This window comes from Copidosoma floridanum, unplaced genomic scaffold (genome assembly GCF_036245765.1).
Source record: "Copidosoma floridanum isolate Cflo_tuat_1 unplaced genomic scaffold, Cflo_Japanese_pri ptg000004l, whole genome shotgun sequence".
NCBI lineage: Eukaryota > Metazoa > Arthropoda > Insecta > Hymenoptera > Encyrtidae > Copidosoma > Copidosoma floridanum.
In genome coordinates, this window is record NW_028321881.1 from 29,164,492 (window position 1) to 29,191,548 (window position 27,057).

Consider the following 27,057-nt stretch of genomic DNA (forward strand, 5'->3'; position numbering starts at 1 on the left):
ATGCAACACACAATGATTCGCATAAATTAATTCGATTGTTTGTAGTTGATAAGATAGACCATCAAAAAACATCTCTAGCCATACAACGCAAGGTGGCTAATTTTTTTTTTTTTTTTTGTAGTTATAGTAACAGTCGTATTATCGGTATCTTCAACCACGCGACATAGGTTGCTTTTATTAAAAAGCTCGCTGAACTCTCACGACGAGTAGCTTAATTTAAGAATCTTTAAAATGCCTTTTTCATAGCTCCAAATATTAATTTTTGAGAATCATAGCTGAATTAATTCATCATAAAGAAGTATGCACTTAAATACAGTAAACAATAATAGTTTGAATACTTCACGATTTTAAAAATAAAATGGAAAACTAGAATAAGTAATTGGTCGATTTTTTCAGAAAACTGTAGATTTTTTAAAGGTTTTGCACTACAAATGTGTATGCTGATACTATTTTGAGGGGGTTATCGTGGTACAGTCAATTTCAAAATTGAATTTTTTGTTAGAAATGTCTTTGTTGTGATAATTCTTAACAAAACAGGTAAATAATTTAAAAATTAGGTGTATGGAACAGAAAAATGCCCAGGAAAGTAAACACAAACGTTAAAACAACAAATTAACCTAACTTTCGCCTTGGACTGTACCACTACATAGGTATTTTAGTAATGTTGTAACTGGATTTTAAACTGTTGTATTTTAAAAACGGTGAAGCTAGGCTTCTCAAATTTTAGTATACTTATTTTAACTATAGTAAACCTTAACATATTAATTTTTTAAAAGATTTTTTAAAAAATTTCAAGAGTTATGAGTAAAAACGTGCATTTTTCGACAAGTCCTTCTTAAAACACGTATATAAGAGGCCAACTTCGCGATTTTATTTCTCAAAAACGGTAAATCTAGGCTCTTCGAAATTTTAATATGTTATGTTATTTATAATACTGAAACATACCTATACAAATTTTTTCAGAAATTTCTGAAAACAATGAAATATCACAATATCCCCCTTAACTCTTAATCGAAGTTTTTGCTAGCAGAAATAGACCCAGACTCAGTTTTTATTAATGTATAAATTTGTAGTTAAAAATTTTTTTAGTTCTCACAATTCCTGATTCAAAATAATTTATCACGTTAGCATAATAAAGAGTCTTTCCAGAGTAATAGGCGTAAAAGAGCCTTTTCAAACTGAATATAAGAAAGAGCCTTTAATTTTTATTTCTCCGATTTTAAGTTGGTACTACATTTATATGTGTATATATATAATTGATCTATAAAAATATATACAATACTACCTTAAAATAGAAGTAAAAAAATTGGTTAAAAAGGCACTGATGTCTTTTTATTAAACTCCTCGTTTTGCTCTCCAGGATAAAATAAATGTGTGGATTCGTACAGAGGTACGAGACCAACCGAAAGATGGGTGAGGAGCAAATAAGAACTCAAAAATGTCGAAGAATAATCTTGAGTGACGTTTCGTTGGGCTTAATTATACCAATCAACGCCGGCTTAATACACCTCAGTGCGAGTGTACCTCTGTATAAAAAGGCTTTTTCTTTTAGTTTAAGAAGACTTTCTTCTGCCCGAAAATTTAAAAAGGCTCTTTCTTGACTTTTACTCTAAAAAGACTCTTTTTTGCACTGACCCGATGGTATCATTGTTAAAAGTATTACGATGCTTTTTCTGCATTCAATATAAATGATTAAACTTCCTTAATAATCTACAGCCTGAAAATATGTTTACTACAATCATCACCCTTAAAGGTAATCCGTTTTTTTTTTTTTTTTTTTTTAACAAAATACTGCGGTATTACAAAAAATGTTTGGTCTCAGAATCTTGCCGAATAAATTTTATTACTTATTCATCGAACTGTTCCATTCATTATTATTCTTCTGGCTGTCGAAAAATAAATAAAAGTAGCACACCTTGTTAAAGATTTGCAAACAACTTTAAAATATGCACAAAACTATTTTCTATTGTGTTCATCAGATTCATTTACTGATGAAATTTCAACATTAAGTACATAGTATAGTAGATGAGCGGCTTTTTTTTGTCGTAAAAAGGATGTTCATAATTTCTTAGGAGTTTTAAAATACACAAATTATGTTAAAATCCTTAAAAGTTATTTTTTTATTATAAAATTATGAAATTGCCTTGCTAACAAGAAGTATTTAAACATCAATATTAATTTATTTTTATGTATCCGAAAAAAGAATGTTGACGTCACATATATACATATATATACATACACATTTTTTTTAACAAAACACAAATAAAAGAAATGAAGACAAAATGATAAATTGAATGGAAAGAAAAAAAAAATATCTACCATGAAGTGGATTTGAACCCTTAAGTGCAAAACAATCTACGAAGGGGCATAAGCCTTAACCATCTTAGCTATCCGAAGAACAAGAGATATCCCTTTCGAAGTCGCATATGTTCATCGATATCCTCCGGAGCTTGTCCTACAGTTTACAGCAGTTAGGATGTGTAAAATTAATAAATTAGTGGTTAAAGTTGTACTGAAGACCTTAAAAAAATAGTTGAAGCTACATATTTTTTCAAAACATAAATGGATTTAGGAATGTTTAGAGTACGGGAGAGTTAAAAGATAATGTATTGAAATCAAAAGTCTGTGTATATAATTAATGAGCATTATGTTCCACGATTTAATTGAATAAGATTTATAGATAACATTAAAGCCAGAGCGAAAGCAAGTCAGTTAAATATATACATAGCATGTATTCGGTTGCAGAGTCAAAAGACTCTCAAAAGTGAAAAACTCGTATCGTCGCTTAATTTGGCTGTGTGCTCAGCTATATACAGCTATATAGCCGACATTTCCACTCCTCTCCTCGTAGGCGCACATTCGGTATACCCCTTTCACGCGTCTCCAAAATGTGCGCCTATATGGATATTTCCACGCGAATCCACTCTTCTTATACCCCTACCGTGCTTCTCAAATAAAAACCAGGGGGGATGAATGGGTCATGGGACCCACGGTAAGAACGAAGTTCTTTAAATATGAGATGAGTATAGACACAATTTCTTAGGTAACAAGGGGGTCGCCAGACCCACAGGAAGAACGAAGCTCTGTAAACGTTATTACTGCATTCATGTTGTTTACTAAAACAAAAACTTTAAAAACGAATAAAAAAAAATAAAAAAATATTTTACTACTCACGATGGTTGAACTTCGTGAGAACGTCGTGCATAAATACAGTACTCACGAAGTTCAACCATCGTGAGTAGTAAAATATTTTTTTTTTTTTTTTTATTCGTTTTTCAAGTTTTTGTTTTAGTAAACAACATGAATGCAGTACTAACGTTTACAGAGCTTCGTTCTTCCTGTGGGTCTGGCGACCCCTTTGTTACCTAAGAAATTGTGTCTATACTCATCTCATATTTAAAGAACTTCGTTCTTACCGTGGGTCCCATGACCCATTCATCCCCCCTGGTTTGTTTTTTTTTTTTTTTTTTTTTTTTTTTTTTCTTTATTTCTTGTATTATTTTTTTTTATATTTCTTGTTTTTTTTTTCATATTTTATTTTATTACATTTTTCTTTCATTTTTTTCTTTATTTCTTGTTTTATTTTTTTTTTTTTCATTTCTTGTTTTATTTTTTTTCATATTTCATTGAATTACATTTTTTTTCATTTTTTTGTATTTCCTTTATTTTAATAATTTATTAATTTATAAAATAATTTAATTATAACAGTAATTAGTAGCATTACTGTAATGCCAAAAAAAACCTCAGGTTTAATAAAAATCGGTCGGTATTTTATGCATCAAATGCATAAAATACTAATATTTAATGCGTAATAACGCGCCTTATTATGTTTAATCTACATAACCATATTTATGCTAGTTAAGATTTATGCTAATTAAAATATAATTAAAAATTTTTTTTTTTATTTAGATGTATTATTTAGAAAACAAATACACAATTTATAAAACAAATACATAATTGAATGTATTATCAGTAAATACATTTAAAAATGGAATGTTATAGTTACGAACCACACCATAAGTACAAGAAACCGAGTTTCCACTGTCGGCAGCGCTTGTAGCAGAGTGGGTAAGGTACTGGACTCATATGCAGGAGGTCGAGGGTTCAAATCTCTTTATTGGAAAATGTTTTTTTTTTTTTTTTTTTTTTTTAGAATTGTAAAAGAAAAAAATTCAAAGTGAAGTAAAAATTATTGTGGGAAAATAAAATTGCTTGGGAGTGCGAGGGGGGATGGTGGGTAAAGGTGTGTAGAAGAGTAACCCGGCATGGTTGGCAGATATACATATATAGTGGGGAGAGGGAAAGTGTATGAGGGGGACGGGGTAAGGGGGGAAACTTGAGAGGAAGAGACTCTGGGTAAACGAATTTCGTTTCAAAAAAAAAAAATCTGTCGGTTTCAAAATTCCAGCCCCTCGAGTAACGTGACATAAAGAACTTCGTTCTAAAAAAAATGTGCACCTGGTTCAGCTGCTTGGCCGCGGCGGGGCGCTCGAACCACTGGAAAAAAGTGGGCACACTTCGTAGCATGGCAGTCAGCAATCTACCTACTAATCTCTGTCTATACCCGATCTATATGTAACGAGCCCTAAAATATTTAGCATGCACACATGTATTAGATAAAAATATGGGCCGTCTGCGTTAGGAGTAATTTTAGTTTTCTAATTTCAATATCGCTGAAAAATGTCCTTGAAATTAAGCTCACCACTCTTACGTATTACTTTTGCCCGATACCTATTATCCTTATTTTGTACATGAGTTGTTTCTTCCTCATTTTTTAGATGTAAATTTTCTTCAGTTACAATGCTCACAGTCCTACTTCTCACCCAAAACACCAAAAAAAAAAAATTTTTCAAGTTCAACCTAATTTTTATGAACAGTGGTATCTCTACGCTTTGTTCAGCCAGTTAACCTTAGAATATAAACATAATGATGATAGCTGCAAATGATAAAAAAAAAAAAAAAAAAAAAAAAGCGCAGTTAATGCAAGCCTAGAAAGCTTTCACGCTCGAATTAATAAACACCATCGCCAAAATGTTAAAACGCCCAAGACATGAAAATGCTTTTTTTTACCGGAAAAAACGTTCAAAAAGTATATTTTTACAAAAAGTAACGCAACTTATTTGCAATGAATCTGTTGAAAGTGTAACTACACAACCCGGGGTATGTAAAAAAAAAACATCTTATACCTATCTTTTCATCAGGAAGAACCAAAAGTACTACTTAATCAAGAGCTTAATAAAGACGTTTGGGACGTCATTAACTTATGCCAGTCAAACATATATTATGCAAACAAACAATCAAGTTAAGAGATAACAAATAATGAAAATAATGCCAAAAGTAACCTCATTAGACTGTGTATACGCCTGATGTCGCTTACTTGGAATGGTACGGAATCAACGGGCTTTCACGTTCATGCGATCGAAAATTATTGTGTCAGTTCATAGGTATTTTGTAATAACGCAACCAAGTAAGTCAAGTTCACGAGGGAAACTTTTTTCAATGGCATTTTATATTTCATGTGCGCTACCATTATTTTTTCTTCGATTTCTTCACTAACCCTTTCGCGTACACGACACCAGGCGTATGCATACTATACAGAGATGATTAGAATGAGAATGTAGTTAACGATGCTAAGCACTGTTGTAAATTGTGCTTATTTGTTGGGTTTATCATAAAAACTTTTTGGCATAAGTACGCCGAAAAATATTTCGTCAAACAGCACGTGCTATCAAAAATATCTATAGCAGTGTATTCACGATCTTAGTGTTAGTGCACAACTATTTTGACTTTGTTCCGATATTTAATGCTATCTACATAAAATCACGTTTATACGCCGGAAATCACAAAATTCATGATCATGATAATGATGATAACGAGTACAATGATGCCTGGAGTGACGAAGAATCGTGGAGCGACTCCAGCAGTACAGAGGATGAAGACAAAGAGTGTTTATCGCTTGATGACAGACTATATTCTGAATCATCGATGAACGTCAAATAATTTGTTTTATGCGTAGCCGCGTTGAAGTCTAACCTCAACTAACAAAACTCTCACGTTTTACGTATACTTCAATTAATATCGCTAATTTTACTAAAACCAAATAAATGTCTAACTTCTCGTTACAAATTTCAACAATATTTTCATGATAATGAAAAAGCACAATTTAAAAAATATTGTTATTGTTCAGAACATTCTTTTATGTGGTACACTGATGGAGTGCAAATTTTTAAATCATCAAACTTTAAAATTTGGAATTTTTTTTAGTAATTTTTTTAGCGAAAAAAAGCCTATGCCAAATATATTTTTAAGTCCCATCATGAATTCTTTGAAAGATTTGTACTCTGGTATAAATTTTAATGTAAAAAATATAGAAAATATTGTAACGCTTCGGGAAATAGTAATATGCAGTACATGTGATTTGCCGGCAAAAGCTCTTTTATTATCAATGAACCAGTATAATGGTAGATTTGGCTGTCAAATATGCAAGAAAGAAGGGCGCACTGTAAATGGAACCTGTGTGTCTCTTTTTAATGAGAAAATAAAACTCCGAACTGAAAATGACACTTTAAAATGTGCTGTACAAGCGTGTGAGATCAAAAAACTAGTAAGTGGAGTAAAAGGTCCGACAATTTTGTCTAAAATCATAATTTATTCGAGGTTGCTGATGAAAAACTAAACAGAGTTAAGCCTCCAGTGTGTGTAACGAGACGGCCGAGACCGATAGCATGACACTTCCATTTATGGGAGGCTTCAGAGTATCAAAATTGGTTTTTTTACTACTCTTTGTTAGTATTAGATAGTATTTTGCCGTATGAATATTTTGAACATTACAAACTGCTTGTATTAGCTATTTACAGATTACGTGAACAAGAAATTTCAGAAGAGATAATAAATCTTGCTGAAAAATTAATAAGAGATTTTTTATTAAGATTTAAGGATCTCTACGAACTAAAATACATGACATATAATTTACGTGATTTGTATCACTTACCTGTAGTAGTAAGATGCTTAGGACCTTTGTGGACAACTTCTTGTTTACCTCTTAAAAATTTAAATCGCAGGATAAAAATTCTTGTGCACAGTAGTAAGAAACCAGAATTGCAAATAGTACGATATTTGAGTTTGTTCATAAAAGTTCAATCGTTAAAGAACGAGTGGCTAAAAGAAGGTAGAGAAGCTTTTAAATTTTGCGAATCAATCATAAATAATAAAAAAAAATTAAATCTCACTGAAATAGAAAATGCTACTTATGTTGTTGGAAAAGCAAAGAGAATAACAAATCATACGGACTTGCAAATTTCAACTGTAAATAATATTTCGACAACTGATGTGTTAAAATTTACAAAATTGTACAAAAGTAAACTGCTATTTTATTTGGAAATGAATCAAAATAATAAGAAAACTGAATCTTTTTACGTAAAGTATTGTAATGGAATGAATGTATGCATTGAAAGTATTCAATACTTCATGCAAGTAACAGATTGTTATTGTAAGAGGATTTGTGAATGTTCTGGTATTCACTTTGCACGTGTGATGAAATATGACCAAGTACCTTATCCTTTTTCTGTAAATAATTTTAATTTACATTTTAGCCTTGAATGCTTGGATAAAACTTTTACCTCTGAATTAGTTGACATAAAAAATTTAATTATTGTATGTTACGATGTACATAATAATAATCGTGATCATCAAATACACTTTGTAAATACGTTAGAACTTGAACAAATCACTATAAATAAAAATAGTAGTTTTCCTACGAGTTTGAAAAGTCTTTGTTTGCGAACCGAGAGGTTTGTGGCCCGAGCCGAGGGCGAGGTCCATAACGAGGTTCGTAAAGGAGACTTTTCGAACGAGTATCGGAAAACTGCTTTTTTGCCCGAGGAAGTACCAGCCTCCCAAAACCACCCGAGGGCGGAAAAAATGTTTTCCTGTTCATACGTATTTTAATCTTATAATAATTACTTTCATTACGATATTACCAATAAATTTTTAACATGTTTCCTATAGGCTCATAAAAAATACTTTGGTTACTATTGGCAATACAATCACGAAAGATGGGAAAGTGTGCATTATCAATTTAGTTTCAATACTTTGGCAACGTAGTTCACAAGTCATTCCAATAAATTGATAATTTATACTACCAATATATTAGCAATAGTCAAAATTTATTCGCGGGTTTTATCAGTTGAGAGACAAAGTATAGGTAAAAAATGTATTTATATATATATATATATATATATATATATATATATATATATATCATTATGTCGTATATATCTACTTTTTCAGATACGATTTATTTGCCTAGTAAAGCTGCAGTAAGAGAAAGGGGTATAAATGAAACGACGCAAGCGTAAATGAGGGTTTCCAATATAAAAAACCACTAACAAAGCTATACATGTTACCAACAATATCCAAAACCTAGCTTAATCGTGCTACATATTTGTAAGAATAATTTTGTCATAGCTTCTTAACGGTTACACCATTTGGAATTCATTTATGCATCTACGCGCTAAAGGATTACGCAGTAAACTCTTTTCATTCTAATATTACATTAATTACTTTGAATCTCTTATTGTCTTTCCGTATTAACAGTGAGGTGAGACTTTTAGGTTGATATGACCCCAGAGGGCATTGAAAATCATTTTGAATTTCAAAAGAATGGATAAAAATAATTTCTTAGCATTATGGTGTACAAAAATAATGAAACTTTTTTTTTCATACGCTGAAAAGTTATTGAAACTTTTTATTTTCTCGCACCCTCTTATAGTGTGATGGCGCTCTCCTGACGCTATAAGAACTTTCTGTAATGATTTTCATTTGATTTTTTACAAAGTATAAAAAAATAAGGTTAACAATGTCGCTAAGTAAGAAACATTTAAGCCATTGTCTTCTTTATGAATATCAACAAGGAAAAAAGTTGAAAGATGCCTTTGAATCATAGAATAAATTTGTTGGTGATAATTTAGTAACATATCCAATAGTTAGTACATCGTACAAACGGTTCAAAAGTGGTGATTTAAGTTTGAATGACCATGATCGTGAAGGTCTTCCAGAAAAGTGGTTAGACAATAATTTGCAGTCTTTGCAGTCTTTGCTTGACGAGAACCCTGTCAGACTTCAATAAAAATTGGCAGAAAAACTTGGAGTTCATTAAACAATAATTTTTAAGCATTTGAAAGTGATGAAGAGAATTCCAAAGACAGGAAAGTGGGTTCCACACCAATTAAGTGAAAAAACGATCAAATCGATACTTGCTGTTATCTTCTTGTTTAGCATTATAAAAAGTCGTTTTTGTGGAAAATTATAATAGGAGATGAAAAGCAGATTTTTCTCGATCATCCGAAGCGGAAAAAATCGTATGTTGATCCTAGACAATCCTCCACGTCAAGTCTTAAGTACAAAATTTCTAGAGATAAAGTAATGATTTGTGTTTGGTGGAATTTAAAGGGTGTTCACATTAGCATGACCTGGACAAAGCCTGCGACACTCGTGGCTCAGTGGGTATCTATTTCTCCATCAGAGAAGCCTGGTAGGGACTCACATGGGCACGCACTACCGTATTTGAAAATTCTACCACTTAATGTTAAGAAGGTATGTGCTCCAGTTTGGTGAGTGTGTGTGTTAGCCCTACTCTTGGTTCTCCTTTTGAACGCTCCTTCCAGGCGATCGTCTCGGCCTACTCCCTGGTTAGCGGTCAACCAGCAAGCACTTTTACGTCGCAAGGCCCTTGGCGCCAGAGGTAACACAGCAACGTTGTCTTGCTCTTGTCCGTTCAAATGCTTAACACAGCCACTGTTTCTCGTTCTGCCAAGGTTTGCCAGCCTCAGTCCAGACATCCAGTATATTTGCATAAGTATATTATTTGATTACTTAAATCGGCAAGGTCGTGTTTCATATGGACTCGTCATCTTGATTCAAAGGCGAGGTCGTGTTTCATATCAACTCGTCGTCTTGACTTAAACGAACTATTATCAGTTGTAGCTGAATTTTCTCACGACCAGCGATATTTTCTTGTGCGACTGTACTTTTTTTCTACTTTAATGAACAAATCACAATTATTCAGTTATTGTAATTGGTGATGTTACTCGTCTTTATTTCAATATACTCTTTTTCGATACCAATCGTCGATTCCTGACTTAAGTAATTAATGATAATTACATAAATTTGCACAAGTAATTCAAGGCTCGCTAAAGTCATAATTCTTTAGCCGAGCGAATTACAGTAAAATTTACGAAGGGAAATTGTGTATTCTGAGCTGCTGTAACCGAAGCAAAACGTTGTAATGGAAATAATATTTTATTTAAAAACACATTTTTTATAACAAAGAATAAATGTGTACACTTATGTATGCATTCATAAAAAGTTTGGTACCCATCTATTTTGATTAGTTTAATACTTCTATAACTATCATCATACCGAGCTGCTACATCTGCATAATGTTTTTGATAGTTAAAGTTGAAAATTGTTGGATTTTTGTTAAAATTACCAGAATACAAAATCAAGAAATTATCAGTCGTAAATATTTTTAAGAAAAAAAACTTTTATAATCATGAATATCGTGATAAAGAAACAAAAAATCATGCTTGAAGAATTGATCCTTTAATCTTTGCAACCAAAACCAAGCGGTCTATCGCTGCGCTGTACTTATTCAGGTATTCAATACCACAAGATTACATATGTTCATTGGCCTACTCCTGTGCTTATAATAATGTATTAACCTTACTTGAATTAAAATATTAATTTACTTGTTTGGACACTAAAATTAGTTATTTACTATGGCAATATAATTTTTTGTTATGAACACAAAATTAGTTGAACGTGACATACTTAGTCAATCAACAGCAAATTTTTTCCAGTGACCATCTGGTAGCATAAAATTAAGTTTTATTGAACTCTTTGAGAACACTAAATAATAAATTGAATATAATAATGTTAAATCACATTCAATTAGTACTTCCGAAAAATCTATATTATAATATAGAAAATATAGTTTGTTAGTAAGTAATATGCGAAATAAAGTAAAATAAATTTAACTCTACGTTAAACAAACAGAATTACATTAGTACTTTAAGGGCAGTTGGAAGATAGTTAAAGTTTCCTACCTTTTCAATAAGGTTACTTTGATTGTACAGCTTTATAACACTATTCATCCAACAGAAAGCTATTTTGTCGAAAAAAAAGAGTAGATGCCCAATATTGACATTCCAAAGAATAAATTGAGCCTACAATTGGCAAGATTGATTAATTCAATACAAATCGTGAAAAATCAGATGTTGGACTGATAAGGTGCTTTCTGATTTTCACTTTTCTTTTTTATGTTTTAATACATCTCGCCAAAGTCAAGCTATATTTATTCCTTGCAGATTAAACGATGTGCGTCTAATCTTTTTTTTCCAAAGATTAGGAAGAGTAAATTAGTGGTGCATATAACATCACTTAACAGAAGTAGGCATAAGATATTTTTTTTGCATGAATGAGTTTCCTTCTCTACCGATCAATAGATATTTTATTTTGTTCACAACAGTTAATTAATTTAGAATATTTGTATGTCAGAAAAACAGTCAGCACACATTTTTGAATCCCCAAGGAATTAATATTGCTTGATTTCAGCGAGTTTCATTGAAATATGAAGAAAAAAAAATTGAAAAATCAGATTACATCTTATCAAGCTGCAAGCTATTACGTTAAGCTCCCAAGCTTCAGACCTGATAGCTGCATTTTTTTCTAATTATTTCATTATTTTTCTGAAGTTAAAAGAACACTTAATAAATTCTTCAAGGAATCTATTATTACGACATAACTTGTGAAGTTAATGAATTCATACTGAATTAATATTCTATTTATATTTTCAGAAATTTAGATATGTATATCAAAATAACCTGAGCACTATATTTGAATTCATTTTACATTTTTTTTGCAATTTTGTTGAACGTTTTCGTATATTAGATGGCACCATTAACGCTGCAGCAGACGAAATCGATTTAAAAAAATTATTCCTTCTATAAATATAGTTAAGTTCAAGTAACATGCTGTGTTTAAAAGGCTATATGAGCTTTTTGTAAAAGAGCGCTCTCATAAATCTTATCTGAGAAAAAAATGTTCAAGTAGGTTCAAAATAGATTAAAGAAATTTGATATAAAATCACAAAATAATATTATACTTTCAAATTAATAACTTAATTTTTCGTAATACTCATCTACATTTTTAATGGGAAAACTGTAATTAGATAATATTATAACTAAGTTTATAATCAGATTACTTAAAGCATAGCTAAATGCTACAATTTATTGGTTGAATGCTAACAGCTTGTTCCGCTCTAACAAAATGTTTTACTTATTTTGAATCGCTTATTACATACGTAATAACAAAGGGATACTTACTCAGGGGCTCTTATGAATCAAGAAATATCTTTTGTGTGGTATTAATGTATACTTAAAATTTCTCCCAATTTCAAGTTTTTCTAGAATCACCAAAAATAGGTATACGGATAAAATGCCTTGGGTTATATACAATTTCATCATTGAAATTTAGTTTTATTACCACTTTTAATACAATACTATATTTAATAGCAATACTTGACAACCATGGAACTTGAAGAATAGTAATTCATTTTGTATTCTGTTAAAATTTTTGTAACAGAGTTAAGATTCTTATAAATTAAAACATTTTATGAACTATTACAATAATCATAATTTTCTTGATCGATCGAGTCTCTCAGCTATCATGCAAAAATATATTTTATTTTATAGATCTTATTATTTTACACTACAATAACTATATTTTTGTAAGTAAATAAATGAACCAGTCATTTATTTATTTTATAAAAAGTACAATCTTTTGCTATGACTACGTTTTTGAGAGTAAAATTTCCAATAACTAAAACACATCAAGATTTATGCCTAGATAATCACAACTTGGTTGAAAAAATTTCATTCTTGGAATAATTATCATCGTACCTATTTTATTATTAAATTTATAGCCAGAGAGCCCTAATCTCTTATAACTTATATAGTCAGCTCTGAAAATAAAGAAAAAAAAAACGATTCTGAAAATAAAGAAGAAAGAACGTTTGCACGTGCCTGACGATTAACTAACCACGCGGTCATTCCAATTGATTTTAAATATTATTTAACTTGTAAGAGAATCAAAATAAAATTAAATCTTATTAAAAAAAACAGACTAAGTTTTCAATATTAATTATAAAATGTTCTTACCAAACTTTCCTGTGGACATTTTGTCGGTTTCACAAAAAAAGAGGCGTTTTGTAAAAGAAGAATTAAAATTAAAAAATCAGCACACTTGAATACAAATACTTATTGATGTGGTAGTTAAATTAGTGACCTGCCTACGCACTCCTTTTTAGTATTTAGACTTCAAACCGCAAAGTTTAGAATCAAGAGTAAAGTATGTCTAGTTCATCGACTACCTCTACCACCGTTCCTTCACTTTCTGTCCCTTGCAATAAGAGTTATTTCATGCGAGGTTGAGTTAAGTTACGAAACAGCTTTATTTTACATCATCATAAGTTAACATAAAATGATGCCCAAAAATAAGCATTGCTACTTTTATATATTTCACGAAAGTCTTTTTACTATTTTTTCTGATTGTCACGGTGGTCTAATAAATACCTACAGATTAAAACTTATAAAAAGACTCTAAATATATAAAAAAAATTACACATTTTATTTATCTGACAAAACGTTGCCTTTCATAATAATTTTAAGATAGTAAAGCTTTGGTGAAAAAGTTTTAACTTTTTTAGTACAAGCGATTAAACAGTGTAATAGTAAAATTTTTAAACTACTCAATGTGCATGCTTAAATGGTCAACGCTATGTCGTACCGTATGCTTATCTGATTGTAGACGTGCGGTGGCTATTATCTCCTGTAAAATGTTAGTATTTTTATAAAGCAGTATTTACATGCTTTTTTCGATACTATACTGAAGAAAGTGGTATTAAAAAAAGTGTTACAATAATAAAAAATTACTACATTTTATAGGAAAGCTGAGACATACTCGCCGTATTATAAAAATTACTGTGCTACATTGTACAACTAGATTATGTTATAATTTGTTATTCAACATCGTAACTTTTATTTTGTTCAGTAATAATTTTTATATTAAACTAAGAGAAGAAAAATATATTATATACGTATGTATATATATTGCACAGGAAATATATATGTACTTACAAAAGGTTTAAATATATGTATAGTTTATATGCATATAGATATTTTTTTCTTAAGATTACGAATACTGATGTATTTTAAAAATATTATTATTTTAGAAAAGATCTGCAGAGACCGGAAATTAAACCTTCGTCCTTCGGTTTCCAAATCAGGCTTCGCAACCACTAGACTACGGTATATGAACTCTGCGCAGGTATCAATAAAGTACATGTGGAAACGTTTACTGTTTATGATATACACAATAAAAATAAAAATCAAAGGGTTTTCTATAGACCACGGTGTTAACAACGGACAATTGGTTGATTCATAATAAATTGTCTGCACGTATTAATTTTCAGCAATTCAGAATTCAAAAACATGTTTCTCGTCATGTGATTACATTAGTATAACCTCAAATTTGAAACTCAACAGGCATGTATACCTATGCAGGGCGTTCTAATTTTCGAGCCCAAAAAACTTGGGTCTGATCAAGGTCTTTCGGTACCTCGTAAATGGCGGTGAGTTGGCCGAATAATCAGTAACATATGTTAAAAGTGGCCGTTGGGGTTGGGCGACTTTGAGTGGGGAAGCACGGTTGGAAGAGATCAGAGTCACTCTCAAGTGACTCGAGCCGTCCCTTTAAGTCGAACAACGATGGTGGCACTGCTTCCGATGTTGTTGGCGTTGTGGCTCCGTTTAATTCATCGGAATCCAACTCATCGGAGAGGTGCGGCGATTGAGCGGTAATTCGTAGAGGCCTCGACGAGTTAGTCGCCAGGTTGACTAGTGTGTGTCTTCAAGCCTCTAACACCTCTGGGCTCGTAGCAGGAGAGGGTGTAATAGGTGGAGGCGGCCGTCGGGGAACAAAGGTACTTGGTTTTAAAGGGGTGGTCCGTACCCTCTGAGTGGGATCACTTCTAGTGTGACCGGTGGAAGGTTGGGTTATACCTTCGAAAAAATCTTCAGGGAATTGGATAGCCACGTCCCAAATAGCCTTCCTTGGTCGGAATTCTATGGAGGTGATACCTACCGCATATCCCTGGGTGATACAATCGTCTATCTGTTGGCCTGGGGTCAACTGTCTCCACTTCTGAGTTAAAGAGGGGGAGGTCATGAGCATCCAGATCCAAAGGTAGGACTTAGGAAAAGGCTTGAGGAAAAAGAAGGTATAGACAAGAGTCTTGTATTGGTACAGTGATATTTATTGAATATGTACTTAATCAATTGAGTGGCTTAGGAGGTATGCAATATACATATTTGCATATCTTGGATCGATATCAATCAGTCGTCACACAGTCCGTCTTATATAATTTACGTCGCTTTCTTACTTGCGATTTTCGCTAAAGACTAGTGGTAGCCGCCTGGCAAGCGATAGGTGGTACTATCAAGTACTAAGTTGGAAGTCGGAGCTGCGCGCGAAATTTCAGAATTCAAATTTATGTAGAATCGATCTAATTTAAGAAAAATGATTATTTTAATATACAATAATTAATAAAATAATGTCCCAGATGGTAACACATAATAACCTAACCTGTGGATTTAACAGTGGGGTTTGCTACATATATATATGACGTATAATTGACCAACTCGCAGCGATTTGCGAGGCATCGAAAGACCTGGATCAGACCCCTGTACTACTTAATTAGGCTCATCGAAAGCTATAAAAAAGCTTTTTCCAAAACTTGAATTCAATGTATGATTAACGAGATATTGTTCATTTAAACATCGATCAATCCCACCAATCACAGAGCACTTAGTCTCAACGGGCACTAAGCATTGTGGAGGTGCAACTACGTATAGCTAAACTCTTTTATGGTGAGCGGGGTAAAAGGTATGCTAGAGAACAAGGTCATTGACTGCAGAGATTTAATCAGAGACCATACCAGCGCAGAATTCAAACAGCAAGGCCAAAGTATTAAAACCCAAGAGGTGATTTTTGGGAAATGATTACGCGCATCAACTGCATTTATTCAGCACAGCTCTTTTTCTCTGAAAATTTCACTAAGAAATGATTTCATTACATTTCTCTAGAAAATTTATCACCTGATAAAAAAAACAGAATGCGAAAAGGTATCACGCGTTGAGCGCGAATACTCGAAGAAATTCTTGATCATTTAACGTTTACCTACTTAGTTTTTTAGTTTACTTAGAATTTTAATTATTTGAGAACTAAAGTACCATATGGAAAAATTGTAAAAAAAAAAGCAAGAAGGTTTGCGCACGTTTATTTAGCATAAATCCCTTACTTTAAAATTAAAAATTTAAAGTTGTGTATTTTATTAACTCTACTTGAGGGCGTTAGTACAGCACATCTTTTTCCCTCTTTAATTTTAGTAACATATTAGACAAGGAGGGCAAACAGATCGCGAGCGTCAAATGAGATTGTTCAGCACAACCCTAATACTTTTAGAAACTTACATCAGACAGAACAGATTAAAAATTCTATATTTTCCGAAAATTTTTCGTCTGATCAACAATAGAAAATTAAATGAAAAAAAAAAGATTGAGCACGGCGAGAGCGTTTATGCAGCACAGCTCTTTGAAGCTGTAAATTTTACTTAAAAAAGGATTAGTTTTACAAACTCTATCGCCTAAAAAAAAAACAACAAAATTCATAAATGCGAGAAGGTCTCACGCTCTAAACGTGATTACTCGGTGCGAACTATTATATTTTTTTTGTCAACTACGTATGAATAGGTATTGATCCTCTTGGAAACTGCAGTATCACATTAAAAATTTCAAAAATAAGGCAAGGAAATTTCGCGCATCGATGTCATTTATTTATCGCAAAGCTCCTATATGTTCAAAGTATTATCATCGAACATTTATACTTTCATTTTTTTAAGCCTTTACAACGTTGCAAGGAATAAAAGTTGGAGAACTCGAAAAAGTTAAGCATGGAAAGCGTGAATAATAAGCGGAAACCCTTATTTTTTATTTATTTGTTTTTTTTTTTTTTTTTTTTTTTTCATCAACTATAAAAGAAAATTGTTTAAATTTTTTAGCTGTTTTAGGAATTAAAAAAAGTTAAAAAAGAAGTAACACGCATTACACGCAGTCGCTTGGTGAAATTTTTTTCATTCGAAAATCTTCATTTTAAATGATAGGATTTTTTTTCAATTCACAAGAAATGTTAAGATTTGATGCACACTCTTGAAAAAATATTTGTAAGAATTTGTTTTTTTTTCCGTTATACTGTTTTTCAGGCTTCAGACTGGCAGTATATTATTTAATACTCTGGCGTATTAAAAATAAAATTTTATTTCACCTCTTGTTTTCAATGGCTCTTTCCTTGCCTCTTCCTTTATCCATTTTAGATGCTGCAACAGGTTGCAAAAAGTTATATTTATTGACAGTCGAATAGTTTCAATTAGATGTCGAATGGCGTTATATTTTTAGAACAACTGTTCGATGTGTCCTCCGTTGTTTTCGATAGCCAAATTAGCTCTTCGAACAATATTGTCGACAGATTTTTGGGTTATTCCTCTTTCTCGCACCCCATTAAATTCCCGGACTATTTTCTGTCTGCAGTCATCAACGTCAGCGGGTTTAATTTTATACACTGATTCCTCGACGCAGCCCCACAGAAAATAGTTTAGCAGGTTTAGGTCAGGGGAATGAGCTGGCCATGCTATTGGACCTCCCCAACCTATCCACCTATCTGGAAATATATCGTCAAGATGCCTCCTAACATTAGCTGTAAAATGGGCTAGGGCTCCATCATGCTGGTAAATGAGCTTCAGTCGTCGTGTCGCAAGCATGACGTCCTCTAATAGCCCAGGCAACAGGTTTTGCAAGAAATCTCAGTACGCTGTACCGTTAAGCCAAGGAGGTAAAAATACGGGACCAATCTACAAATTAAAAAAACGGATGAGTCAAAAATAAGACGTACTTTAATGCTATTCAGATATTTTTATTTATGCAAAAAGTAACTTAGTCATCTAGTTTCAATATTTTCTTTGACTTTTAAAATAACAATATCACGAAATCATAAAAAACAAGCTTCAATAGTTATTTACGTAACAAGTGCGGAAAATGTGGGAAATCGTCCTGCACGAGTGGCGTACAAGTTTTTTCGCAATAAGTGTGCGGAAAATCGATTTTCCACACTAATATCAGTGCGGAAAACACCTATTTTCCGCACACTATTGCGAAATAGTAGTTTTCCTACGAGTTTCCTCAGAGTATCAAAATTAGTTTTTTTACTACTCTTTGTTAGTATTAGATAGTATTTTGCCGTATGAATATTTTGAACATTACAAACTGCTTGTATTAGCTATTTACAGATTATGTGAACAAGAAATTTCAGAAGAGATAATAAATCTTGCTAAAAAATTAATAAGAGATTTTTTATTAAGATTTGAGGATCTCTACGAACTAAAATACATGACATGTAATTTACGTGATTTGTATCACTTACCTGTAGTAGTAAGATGCTTAGGACCTTTGTGGACAACTTCTTGTTTACCTCTTAAAAATTTAAATCGCAGGATAACAATTCTTGTGCACAGTAGTAGGAAACCAGAATTGCAAATAGTACGATATTTGAGTTTGTTCATAAAAGTTCAATCGTTAAAGAACGAGTGGCTAAAAGAAGGTAGAGAAGCTTTTAAATTTTGCGAATCAATCATAAATAATAAAAAAAAATTAAATCTCACTAAAATAGAAAATGCTACTTATGTTGTTGGAAAAGCAAAGAGAATAACAAATCATACGGACTTGCAAATTTCAACTGTAAATAATATTTCGACAACTGATGTGTTAAAATTTACAAAATTGTACAAAAGTAAACTGCTATTTTATTTGGAAATGAATCAAAATAATAAGAAAACTGAATCTTTTTACGTAAAGTATTGTAATGGAACGAATGTATGCATTGAAAGTATTCAATACTTCATGCAAGTAACAGATTGTTATTGTAAGAGTATTTGTGAATGTTCTGGTATTCACTTTGCACGTGTGATGAAATATGAACAAGTACCTTATCCTTTTTCTGTAAATAATTTTAATTTACATTTTAGCCTTGAATGCTTGGATAAAACTTTTACCTCTGAATTAGTTGACATAAAAAATTTAATTATTGTATGTTACGATGTACATAATAATAATCGTGATCATCAAATACACTTTGTAAATACGTTAGAACTTGAACAAATCACTATAAATAAAAATAGTAGTTTTCCTACGAGTTTGAAAAGTCTTTGTTTGCGAACCGAGAGGTTTGCGGCCCGAGCCGAGGGCGAGGTCCATAACGAGGTTCGTAAAGGAGACTTTTCGAACGAGTATCGGAAAACTGCTTTTTTGCCCGAGGAAGTACCAGCCTCTCAAAACCACCCGAGGGCGGAAAAATATTTTAAATTAATTTAAAAAAAAAACATTGAAAATATTGAAAAGGTCTTCATGACGAGAGGAAATATTGACATAAATAAAAAAATTTTGCTGCAGAAAACCAATATTGGTGTTTTATTGTGAATGTAAACCCTAAATAGTATTTTAAAAAACACACTAATTTGCGAAATTAAAATTTCTTTTATACGCCACCATCATTTCTACGTTAAAAAACATACAAAATAGAAAATAAGAGTACTCACGACTATACTTCCGATGATTTCACCCAAAACATTGATACTCCATCGATACTGAAAACTCGTCACCTGCATGAGGCGAGGATTTTTATGAGACCAGAGATGATAGTTATTTTGATTGAGCATACCGTTCCTAGTGAATGTACCCTCATCGGTCCACAAAATTGTATTTATGAACTTAGCATCAGCTCGTGCTTGGGCCAAAAAACCATCAAAGAAATTCACATTGTTCTGGTGATCACGGAGCAGCAACTCTTGCACGCGCCGTTAGTCGTACGGGTGCTTCCCAGTATCCGCGATTACAGCGTGCCCTCTGCTGGGAGTAACGTTCAGCTAGCGTCCTACAGCACGAAATGATGTTTGAGGATCATTCTCAAGTATGTCCTCAATCAACTCCTCCATTTCGGGCACTAAAACCTTATGTGGGTGACCAGCATCCCCACGAACAGGTAAAACGTTGCCCGTTTCCATAAAATGACGATGACAAGCACCAATTATCTCCAGATTCGGATGACGACGGCGAGGCCAACGAGCACGATATTGGCGAGCAGCCACCTCAAGATTTTCACCGGCAAGATAAAAAAAATGAACCATTTGCGTAAACTCATCGATTGCGTAGTTCCACTTAGCACCACGACATTTTCAAACGGACATAACAGACCACGGAAACCTTCTTGCGAGAAATGATAAACACGAGGACGAGCGACTTTTCACGAAAAAACAAGATCCTGAATAGACTAGCAGATTCTTAAGAAAGCTATTTTGCGTAAACAAATCAGTTTGACCTGCAAGAATATAAATTTCCTCGTGCAACATGAGTTCAAGTGAGGCATTTTATGTACCAAATACAAAAAATTGACATTGGACAGATTCTATCATGAGATGACCAAATCCAGAGTTGAACACATTACCGATAATGCTAAACTAAGTTCTCATTTCAAATACATAAATTACAAGCATAAAAGACTTCTTCATCATTCAAAATCTTACTTAGATATCCTAATATGTCAATAAAAGAACCTTATTGTGTTGCAACAAAATAAATAAAATTGAGAATTCTAGTTTAAATTCTTCTGATATTTTGATCACGGAGAAAAACAGTCAGGACGCATCGACATGCTCCACGCACGTAATGCTCGTACCAACTCACGTCAATATTAAAATAAAAGATAACAAATATGAAAAATTTGTATCAGGATGTTTTAAATTATTAATTTATTATCAACCATTAAAAGTCACAGCGTATTGAGTGTAAAAACTTGCATCCTTTCCTTTCAAAGTAAAATGGAAACAGTGCAACAAATGTATGAAATAAACGCGCTCTAGGCTCTAACTCTCCTTATCTTACTCATAGTTGGGGTTTTCTACAGACAACAAAGTTTTGAATTATTTCAAATTTTTTATATACAGAATTTCTTAGAGTTTCAAAACAAAAAAAATTTTTATGTTAGATTATAATACTAAACAAAAAAAAGATTAAAGTAAAATTAATGAGCGCAACGTACAAAATATTCTTGCCTCATTTTTCAAATTTATTATGAAGCACTACAGTTACACTAAAATTGCAATCCTACTCTTACGTAGTTACATGAAATAAAAATATGATTTGCACTGAGTAATAGCGCTTAGAGTGTGAGACCTACTCGCACTAATGAATATTGGTTTTTAGTGTCACGCAACGCAAAAAGGTTATTAAAGATTCAAATTACATTCTTTCATTGTAAAACAAACAAAGTAAAAAAGCTACCCCAAATAAACGCACTCAACGCGCTTGATCTTATTTTTATTTATTTATTTATTTATTTTTTAAATTAATTATGCGAAAAAATTTCTGATCAACAGAATTTTAAACCCGTCCTGTCTGAAGTAAGTTTCTGAAAGTCATAGAGTTGCAATAAGAAATCGCACTCGACGCTTGTGATGTACTAGTCTCTCTTTTCTAATATGGTACTAAAAATCAAAAAATATTTAAATACTATTCTTTTACAGTCAAAATTAGAACGTAAAAAGATGCACTGTGTCAACGCCCTCAGCTTGCATACTCTCCTTGATTTCACTTTTTCAGATTTTGATCAAGTTTTAAAATATTTAAAAAATTTAAATACTGTTTTGTCAATTAGAAATTTAACAGTTAAAAGAATTTCACCAAAATTTCACCAAGTAAATGCGCGCAACGCACCCTACTTCTTTTTCATCTTTTTTGAGTCTTAAAGTGGTTTCAAAATTTAAATCCTTTTCTTTTATGGTTAACAAAAGAAAATTTTTATTTTTTATTAACATACTTTTTAACATTTTTTTTGTTAGTAGCATGATCGATTCATATATTTCTCTTTGCTTACTCGTTAGAGAGGATGTCGGCTCATGGTGCCCTGAGAATTTGAAAATTTCGATATTTATATTGGAGTGGCCATGCAGACTTTCTCTCAACATATCTGAGTTAGGAAGAGGGGAAAGAAAGAGCTATTGTTGTTTATCGGCTCGACTTTCCTGTTTTTCTTTATATTTTAAATGAGTAGCAACATTTGACAGGGCTACCAAAAACTAGGCTGTTGCGGACTGTATCAAAATTCGACAGCGTAAAGGGGTAGCTTAGCAAATTGTTCAACTGCAAATATGGACGTAAAGTTAATAATGTTGCTTTGCTAGATTTACCGTAGTTAAAACCTTTGCTCATATTGCTGTTGCTTATTATAAGTTTCTTGAATTTGGCTAAGCCGTGTCTGTTTTATGACTTAAATTAACTATATATAATTTTTATCTTAATCTACTTGTTTTAATTCTAAATTATTCTAGTCTACCAGAACAGCTATTCCCAGATAAATTTTCCATCTGTTAGTTCTTTGGAGTTATTTTATTTTTCAGCTTTAAAAAGTATTTCGTTTCCAGTCAGTATAGGCCAGCGTGCATGTACGTGAGTCATGTTTGGTCATACCTCAGCTACGAGCAATCCTGATAAGTGATTAATCTCTTTTCAGGTTGACCTCTGCGGTTGGTGCTTTTAAAATTAGCATGAAAGAAAACGAAAAATAAGCCAGTGGACAGTGGATGCTTGGGTACCCAAGTATAAAGTTATACTTCTATAAAATTATGTAACAAACAATATAATTTTAAATATAAAAATACCTTGTATGAAACAATATTGTGTACAAAGGCGGTCTAATTATCGTGGGAATGAGTATACTTACGTTTATTGGGTATGATTTCAATTAATATTTGATGAGCTGACGATCATAAAAAATATGTTACGGCACAATACAATAAAAATAATAAATAGGCTGGCCAGTACAAGACTGCGCTTTCATCGAGTCTTCTGCTGGTTTCAAAACAACTTCCTACTACCTATACGATGAGTAGGTAAACTAGGCAGGTACGGGGCCACCTCCCCCTGACCTCGCTTCGAGGCCACCCATAGCCTCGTAGCTAGGCAGGTACGGGGCCACCTCCCCTCCATCCTCGCTCCAAGGCCAGCTATGGCCTTGTAGCTAGGCAGGTACGGGGCCACCTTTTCCCTCCATCAGAGTTTCGTAGCACCTGCAGTTCCTTCACCCATGCCTGGCAATGCTCCGACCTCACCTAGGCAGGGTCTTAAAATTTTTTTACATTTAAAAATTATTTTTATTCCATTGTTATTTCCATTTCTCTTTTTTTTTTTATTTCTTTTTATTTCGAAATAAGAAATTTTCCCCTCACTCAGATTAAAACCTTGCTCCCCAGGGTGATAGTCAGGTATGCTACTAGCTGTGCTATCGGATGATTGGAAACTTACTATACTAATACAGATATGTTTGGTACCGCACTGTCTTATCGACATAAAGCGTAGATGTCTTAAAGATAACTTGAAGATGACTTTAAAATAATCTGGCATTGTCATAAAGATGACTAAAAAAATGCTTAAGATAACTAAAAAGTGACTTAAAAATAACTTAAACATGTCTCTTACACTGTTAACGCTCTTGAGATGATTTAGAAATACGCTTGATAAGAGCCCCAACTAAACGCTTTTATCTGTAAGGTACAACCATCGAATCTTACCTCTCCAAAAGAAGCGTAGCCAAATATTTTAGTTCATTCATTGAAAAAATCTCGTCATAAATAGATTGATTAAAAAGCAATGGTTACATCCATTCCATGGACTCAGGCCAATATAGGAGAAACTTTTTTTATAGTCTAACGTTATGATGTGCACAGTTTGCCTTGTACGCCCCATTACGATGAGGGCACACAGTGGCTATTTTTATTTTATCAATCGGAAGATAGCCCAAATCTGTAATATCATGAACCTTGAATTTATACGGTTAATAAATGAATGATGATAGCAGAATTATGCATCAGCCTTTATAGCTTTACCCCGACCACCATTTGCAATCTGTTAATCACAATCGCTTATAACCTTCACGTTGAGGAAATGATGATTTATTAGTTAAAAACTTTTCTGTTAAATTCTTCAACCAAGATTTTTGTTCATCATCATCCTTGGTAGAAAGTTTTTGATACTTTTTGATACTTTGTCTTTTGAAAAATAAATTTTTTTTAAATAATTCACACTTTTTATATTTCTCTTTTGATTTTTTCTCCGCCCATTTCTCTGCATGTCTCTTCTCAAATTTTGCCCGCTCTTCTTGTCGCCGTTTATTATCTTCTTCTTTGCTCTGCTGACCTTTCTCCATGATGGTTGAAAGACAAATAATGTTAGCAGAGCTATGCATGAGCTTTCATAGCTTTACATGAGTTTCTTAACGTCTCCACTCATTGGACTGTATTGAACAATACGATCGTGTAGAATTAGGCAGTAGGCTGATGTATTGACGGGAAAATTAGCGTGAGATTCAAATTCGAAACGCAGATCTACTGGAGCATTTTTCAGTGAGTCATTTTGCTTGGAGCAATCAATCACAATTAAAGGCGCGACGTTCAGAAAATCATACCTGTTTAACAAAGGTGCGGGGAATTTACCATAATATGAATTCTGAAAATAAGCATACATGTCATACAACAGTGCATACTGATTGTTTGTCATATCGAGATTGAGATCACCATAGGGATAATATTGTGGAGTTTGAGACACTTGATTATTGAATAATTTATAAGTTTGATAGTAAACTTCATACAAAAAATGTACATCCTATACTTTTTCATGCTTATTCATATATTTGTATTCGTCTGTTCAAGAGGCAAGTATTTTATCCATTTGACCAGCGTTGATCAGATACTTGATTACAGTTTATGTCTATATAGGTATTTTGTACTAACTATCTTTGAGATTTAATATTATGTTTCACTTGATATTAAGTTGACTTCAATTTTATAGTATCACATAAAATTATTTAGTAATACTGAAAGAATTATTTTTAAATGATCGTATGAATTCTTTTAGAATATTTTACGGTTGTATCTTTATTAGAAGGAAAATCATTTCATATCTTAATGATTCTTATGTAAAAATTAAATTCTTCTTCCACAGTCAGAGAAAATCTATCTTCAATATTTAAAGAAAGTGGTAGGAGTCCCGACCCCACCCCTACCAGTGGAGAACAACCATATATTTTCTCCTCCTTTATTCTTTCTTTTTTTTCTTTTTTTAAATTTTATTATAAAATTTTACCATATTTATTTTACAAATCATCATCATCAGAGTGGTTTACATTATCCACTGTTTCTCTTAAAGTTAGTAGCCATCCCCTCAGAGCAGAGGCATTTTTGTCAGCACAAACATGTTTTGTGCATGACTGATGAGCAAAGCATGCTTCATACTCCTTGTTTATCTTACTGATAGTGGGACAACCCAAATCTTCAGAATTACAGATGTGTCTAAAACATAGTAGAGTTAATATTAAATGAAATATTGTATATTATTGCTCGAAGTACTTACTTCTCTGACAGTATTTCTTTCAACCAGTTATTTTTCTCCAATCCTCTAACATAAATGGTGTTGGCATTCTTTAAGAAATATTGAATTACAAAAATTACTCTAGAGTAAGATGTGCTTCCCGAATCCCAGGGTATACCATAAAAGTTATTCTCAAGCCAAGCATTAACCATACGTTCCTCGTGTATGAGCTTAGTCCATTGACATGCAGCAGTAAAATAAAAAGCTGCTGGTTGAGTATTTTCCTTCAAAGGTAAAATAACAAGTTCTTTTGGAATAAAAATGTTAGAGGATATTCTAAAGCCCTGAACATCAACAACGTAGTCCATGATCAAAGAAATCTGATCTCTTGACCAGGTCCTTGTCAACTAAGCTCTCTAGCTCTAATCAGCTTCTTATATTCCATCTATTCTCACTCTTAATTATCCATTTTTACCCCCACTCTTCATCAATTTTTACCCCTACTCCTTACACCCCCACTCTCCATCAATTTTTACCTCCACTCCTCATACATTACTACCCCCACTCTCCATCAATTTTCACCCCCACTCCTTACACCCTCACTCTGCATCCATTTTTACCCCCACTCCTCACACCCACACTCTTCATCAATTTCCACCCCTACTCTGTGTACCCTACTCTTCATCCCCACTCCTTACCCCCACAATTTCAATCTGATTCAGAAGTTGAGTCGAGGCTGCTTATATCACACCCCCACTAACATTTTGAGGAGTGGGGATGAGTAGTAAGTATAAAAAAAAGTCGGAAGAAAACAGAGAGGCTCAGTCTGTACAAAGAGGTCAATGTGAGCAGAGCTATTAGCACTGTCTAAGAATTATCGTTGTATTTTGTCATTTTAAGTAGTAAAGTGGGAGTCAGAGCTATAAATAGAGTTACATTTATTCTTTTTAGAGCTCATTATTCCTCATATGGTAAGGAGATTTTTTTTCATAAAACTCATTTTTTAGGGAGTTTGGTGGATGGAGGCTTCCTCCCACCGCTAGTATCTTCCTCTCTCTTATAATATTCCGTTTCATTCGTAGATATCATGAACGTTCAGTACTTTAAGTACACTGCAGATTTGCTGCAAAAAGCCCTGAGACAGATTGCTGACGCAGATAATGAGGATCTACAAAGATGGTTGGAGTTGACCAATCAAGTGCTTGGAGCGTTGGAAAAGTATATTTTGACGTCATTATCGAGAGGGGAGATGCAATCCTGCCAATTCATCTGGGCTACTTTGCTCTGCGTTCAAGATAAGTTGACCAGTTTACTGAGGAAGACTGGAGGAGAAATACAGCGGCACCTTCCTGAGCAGCAGCAGCAGTGTAGTGAACAAAATAGTGTCAAAAACAGTGTAGTTCATTCTAGTGTGCAGAACAGTGCAGATGATCTTAGTGCACCAAACAATGTTAATAGGCAAAACAGTGACAGC

The 27,057-nt window shown here is 32.9% G+C and overlaps 1 protein-coding gene across 1 annotated transcript in view; it reads right to left on the minus strand.

The window, feature by feature from the left end:
- The window catches only part of LOC106644600 (bifunctional purine biosynthesis protein ATIC), a 504,490-nt gene extending 491,056 nt beyond the window's left edge, over positions 1-13,434 (minus strand). Inside the window, exon 1 of the mRNA XM_089595708.1 lies at positions 13,218-13,434. Within this exon, the coding sequence (XP_089451834.1) occupies positions 13,218-13,236 (19 nt within the window). The 5' untranslated portion in view covers positions 13,237-13,434. The remainder of the gene's footprint in view (positions 1-13,217) is intronic.
- Between the last annotated feature and the right edge of the window lie 13,623 nt (positions 13,435-27,057).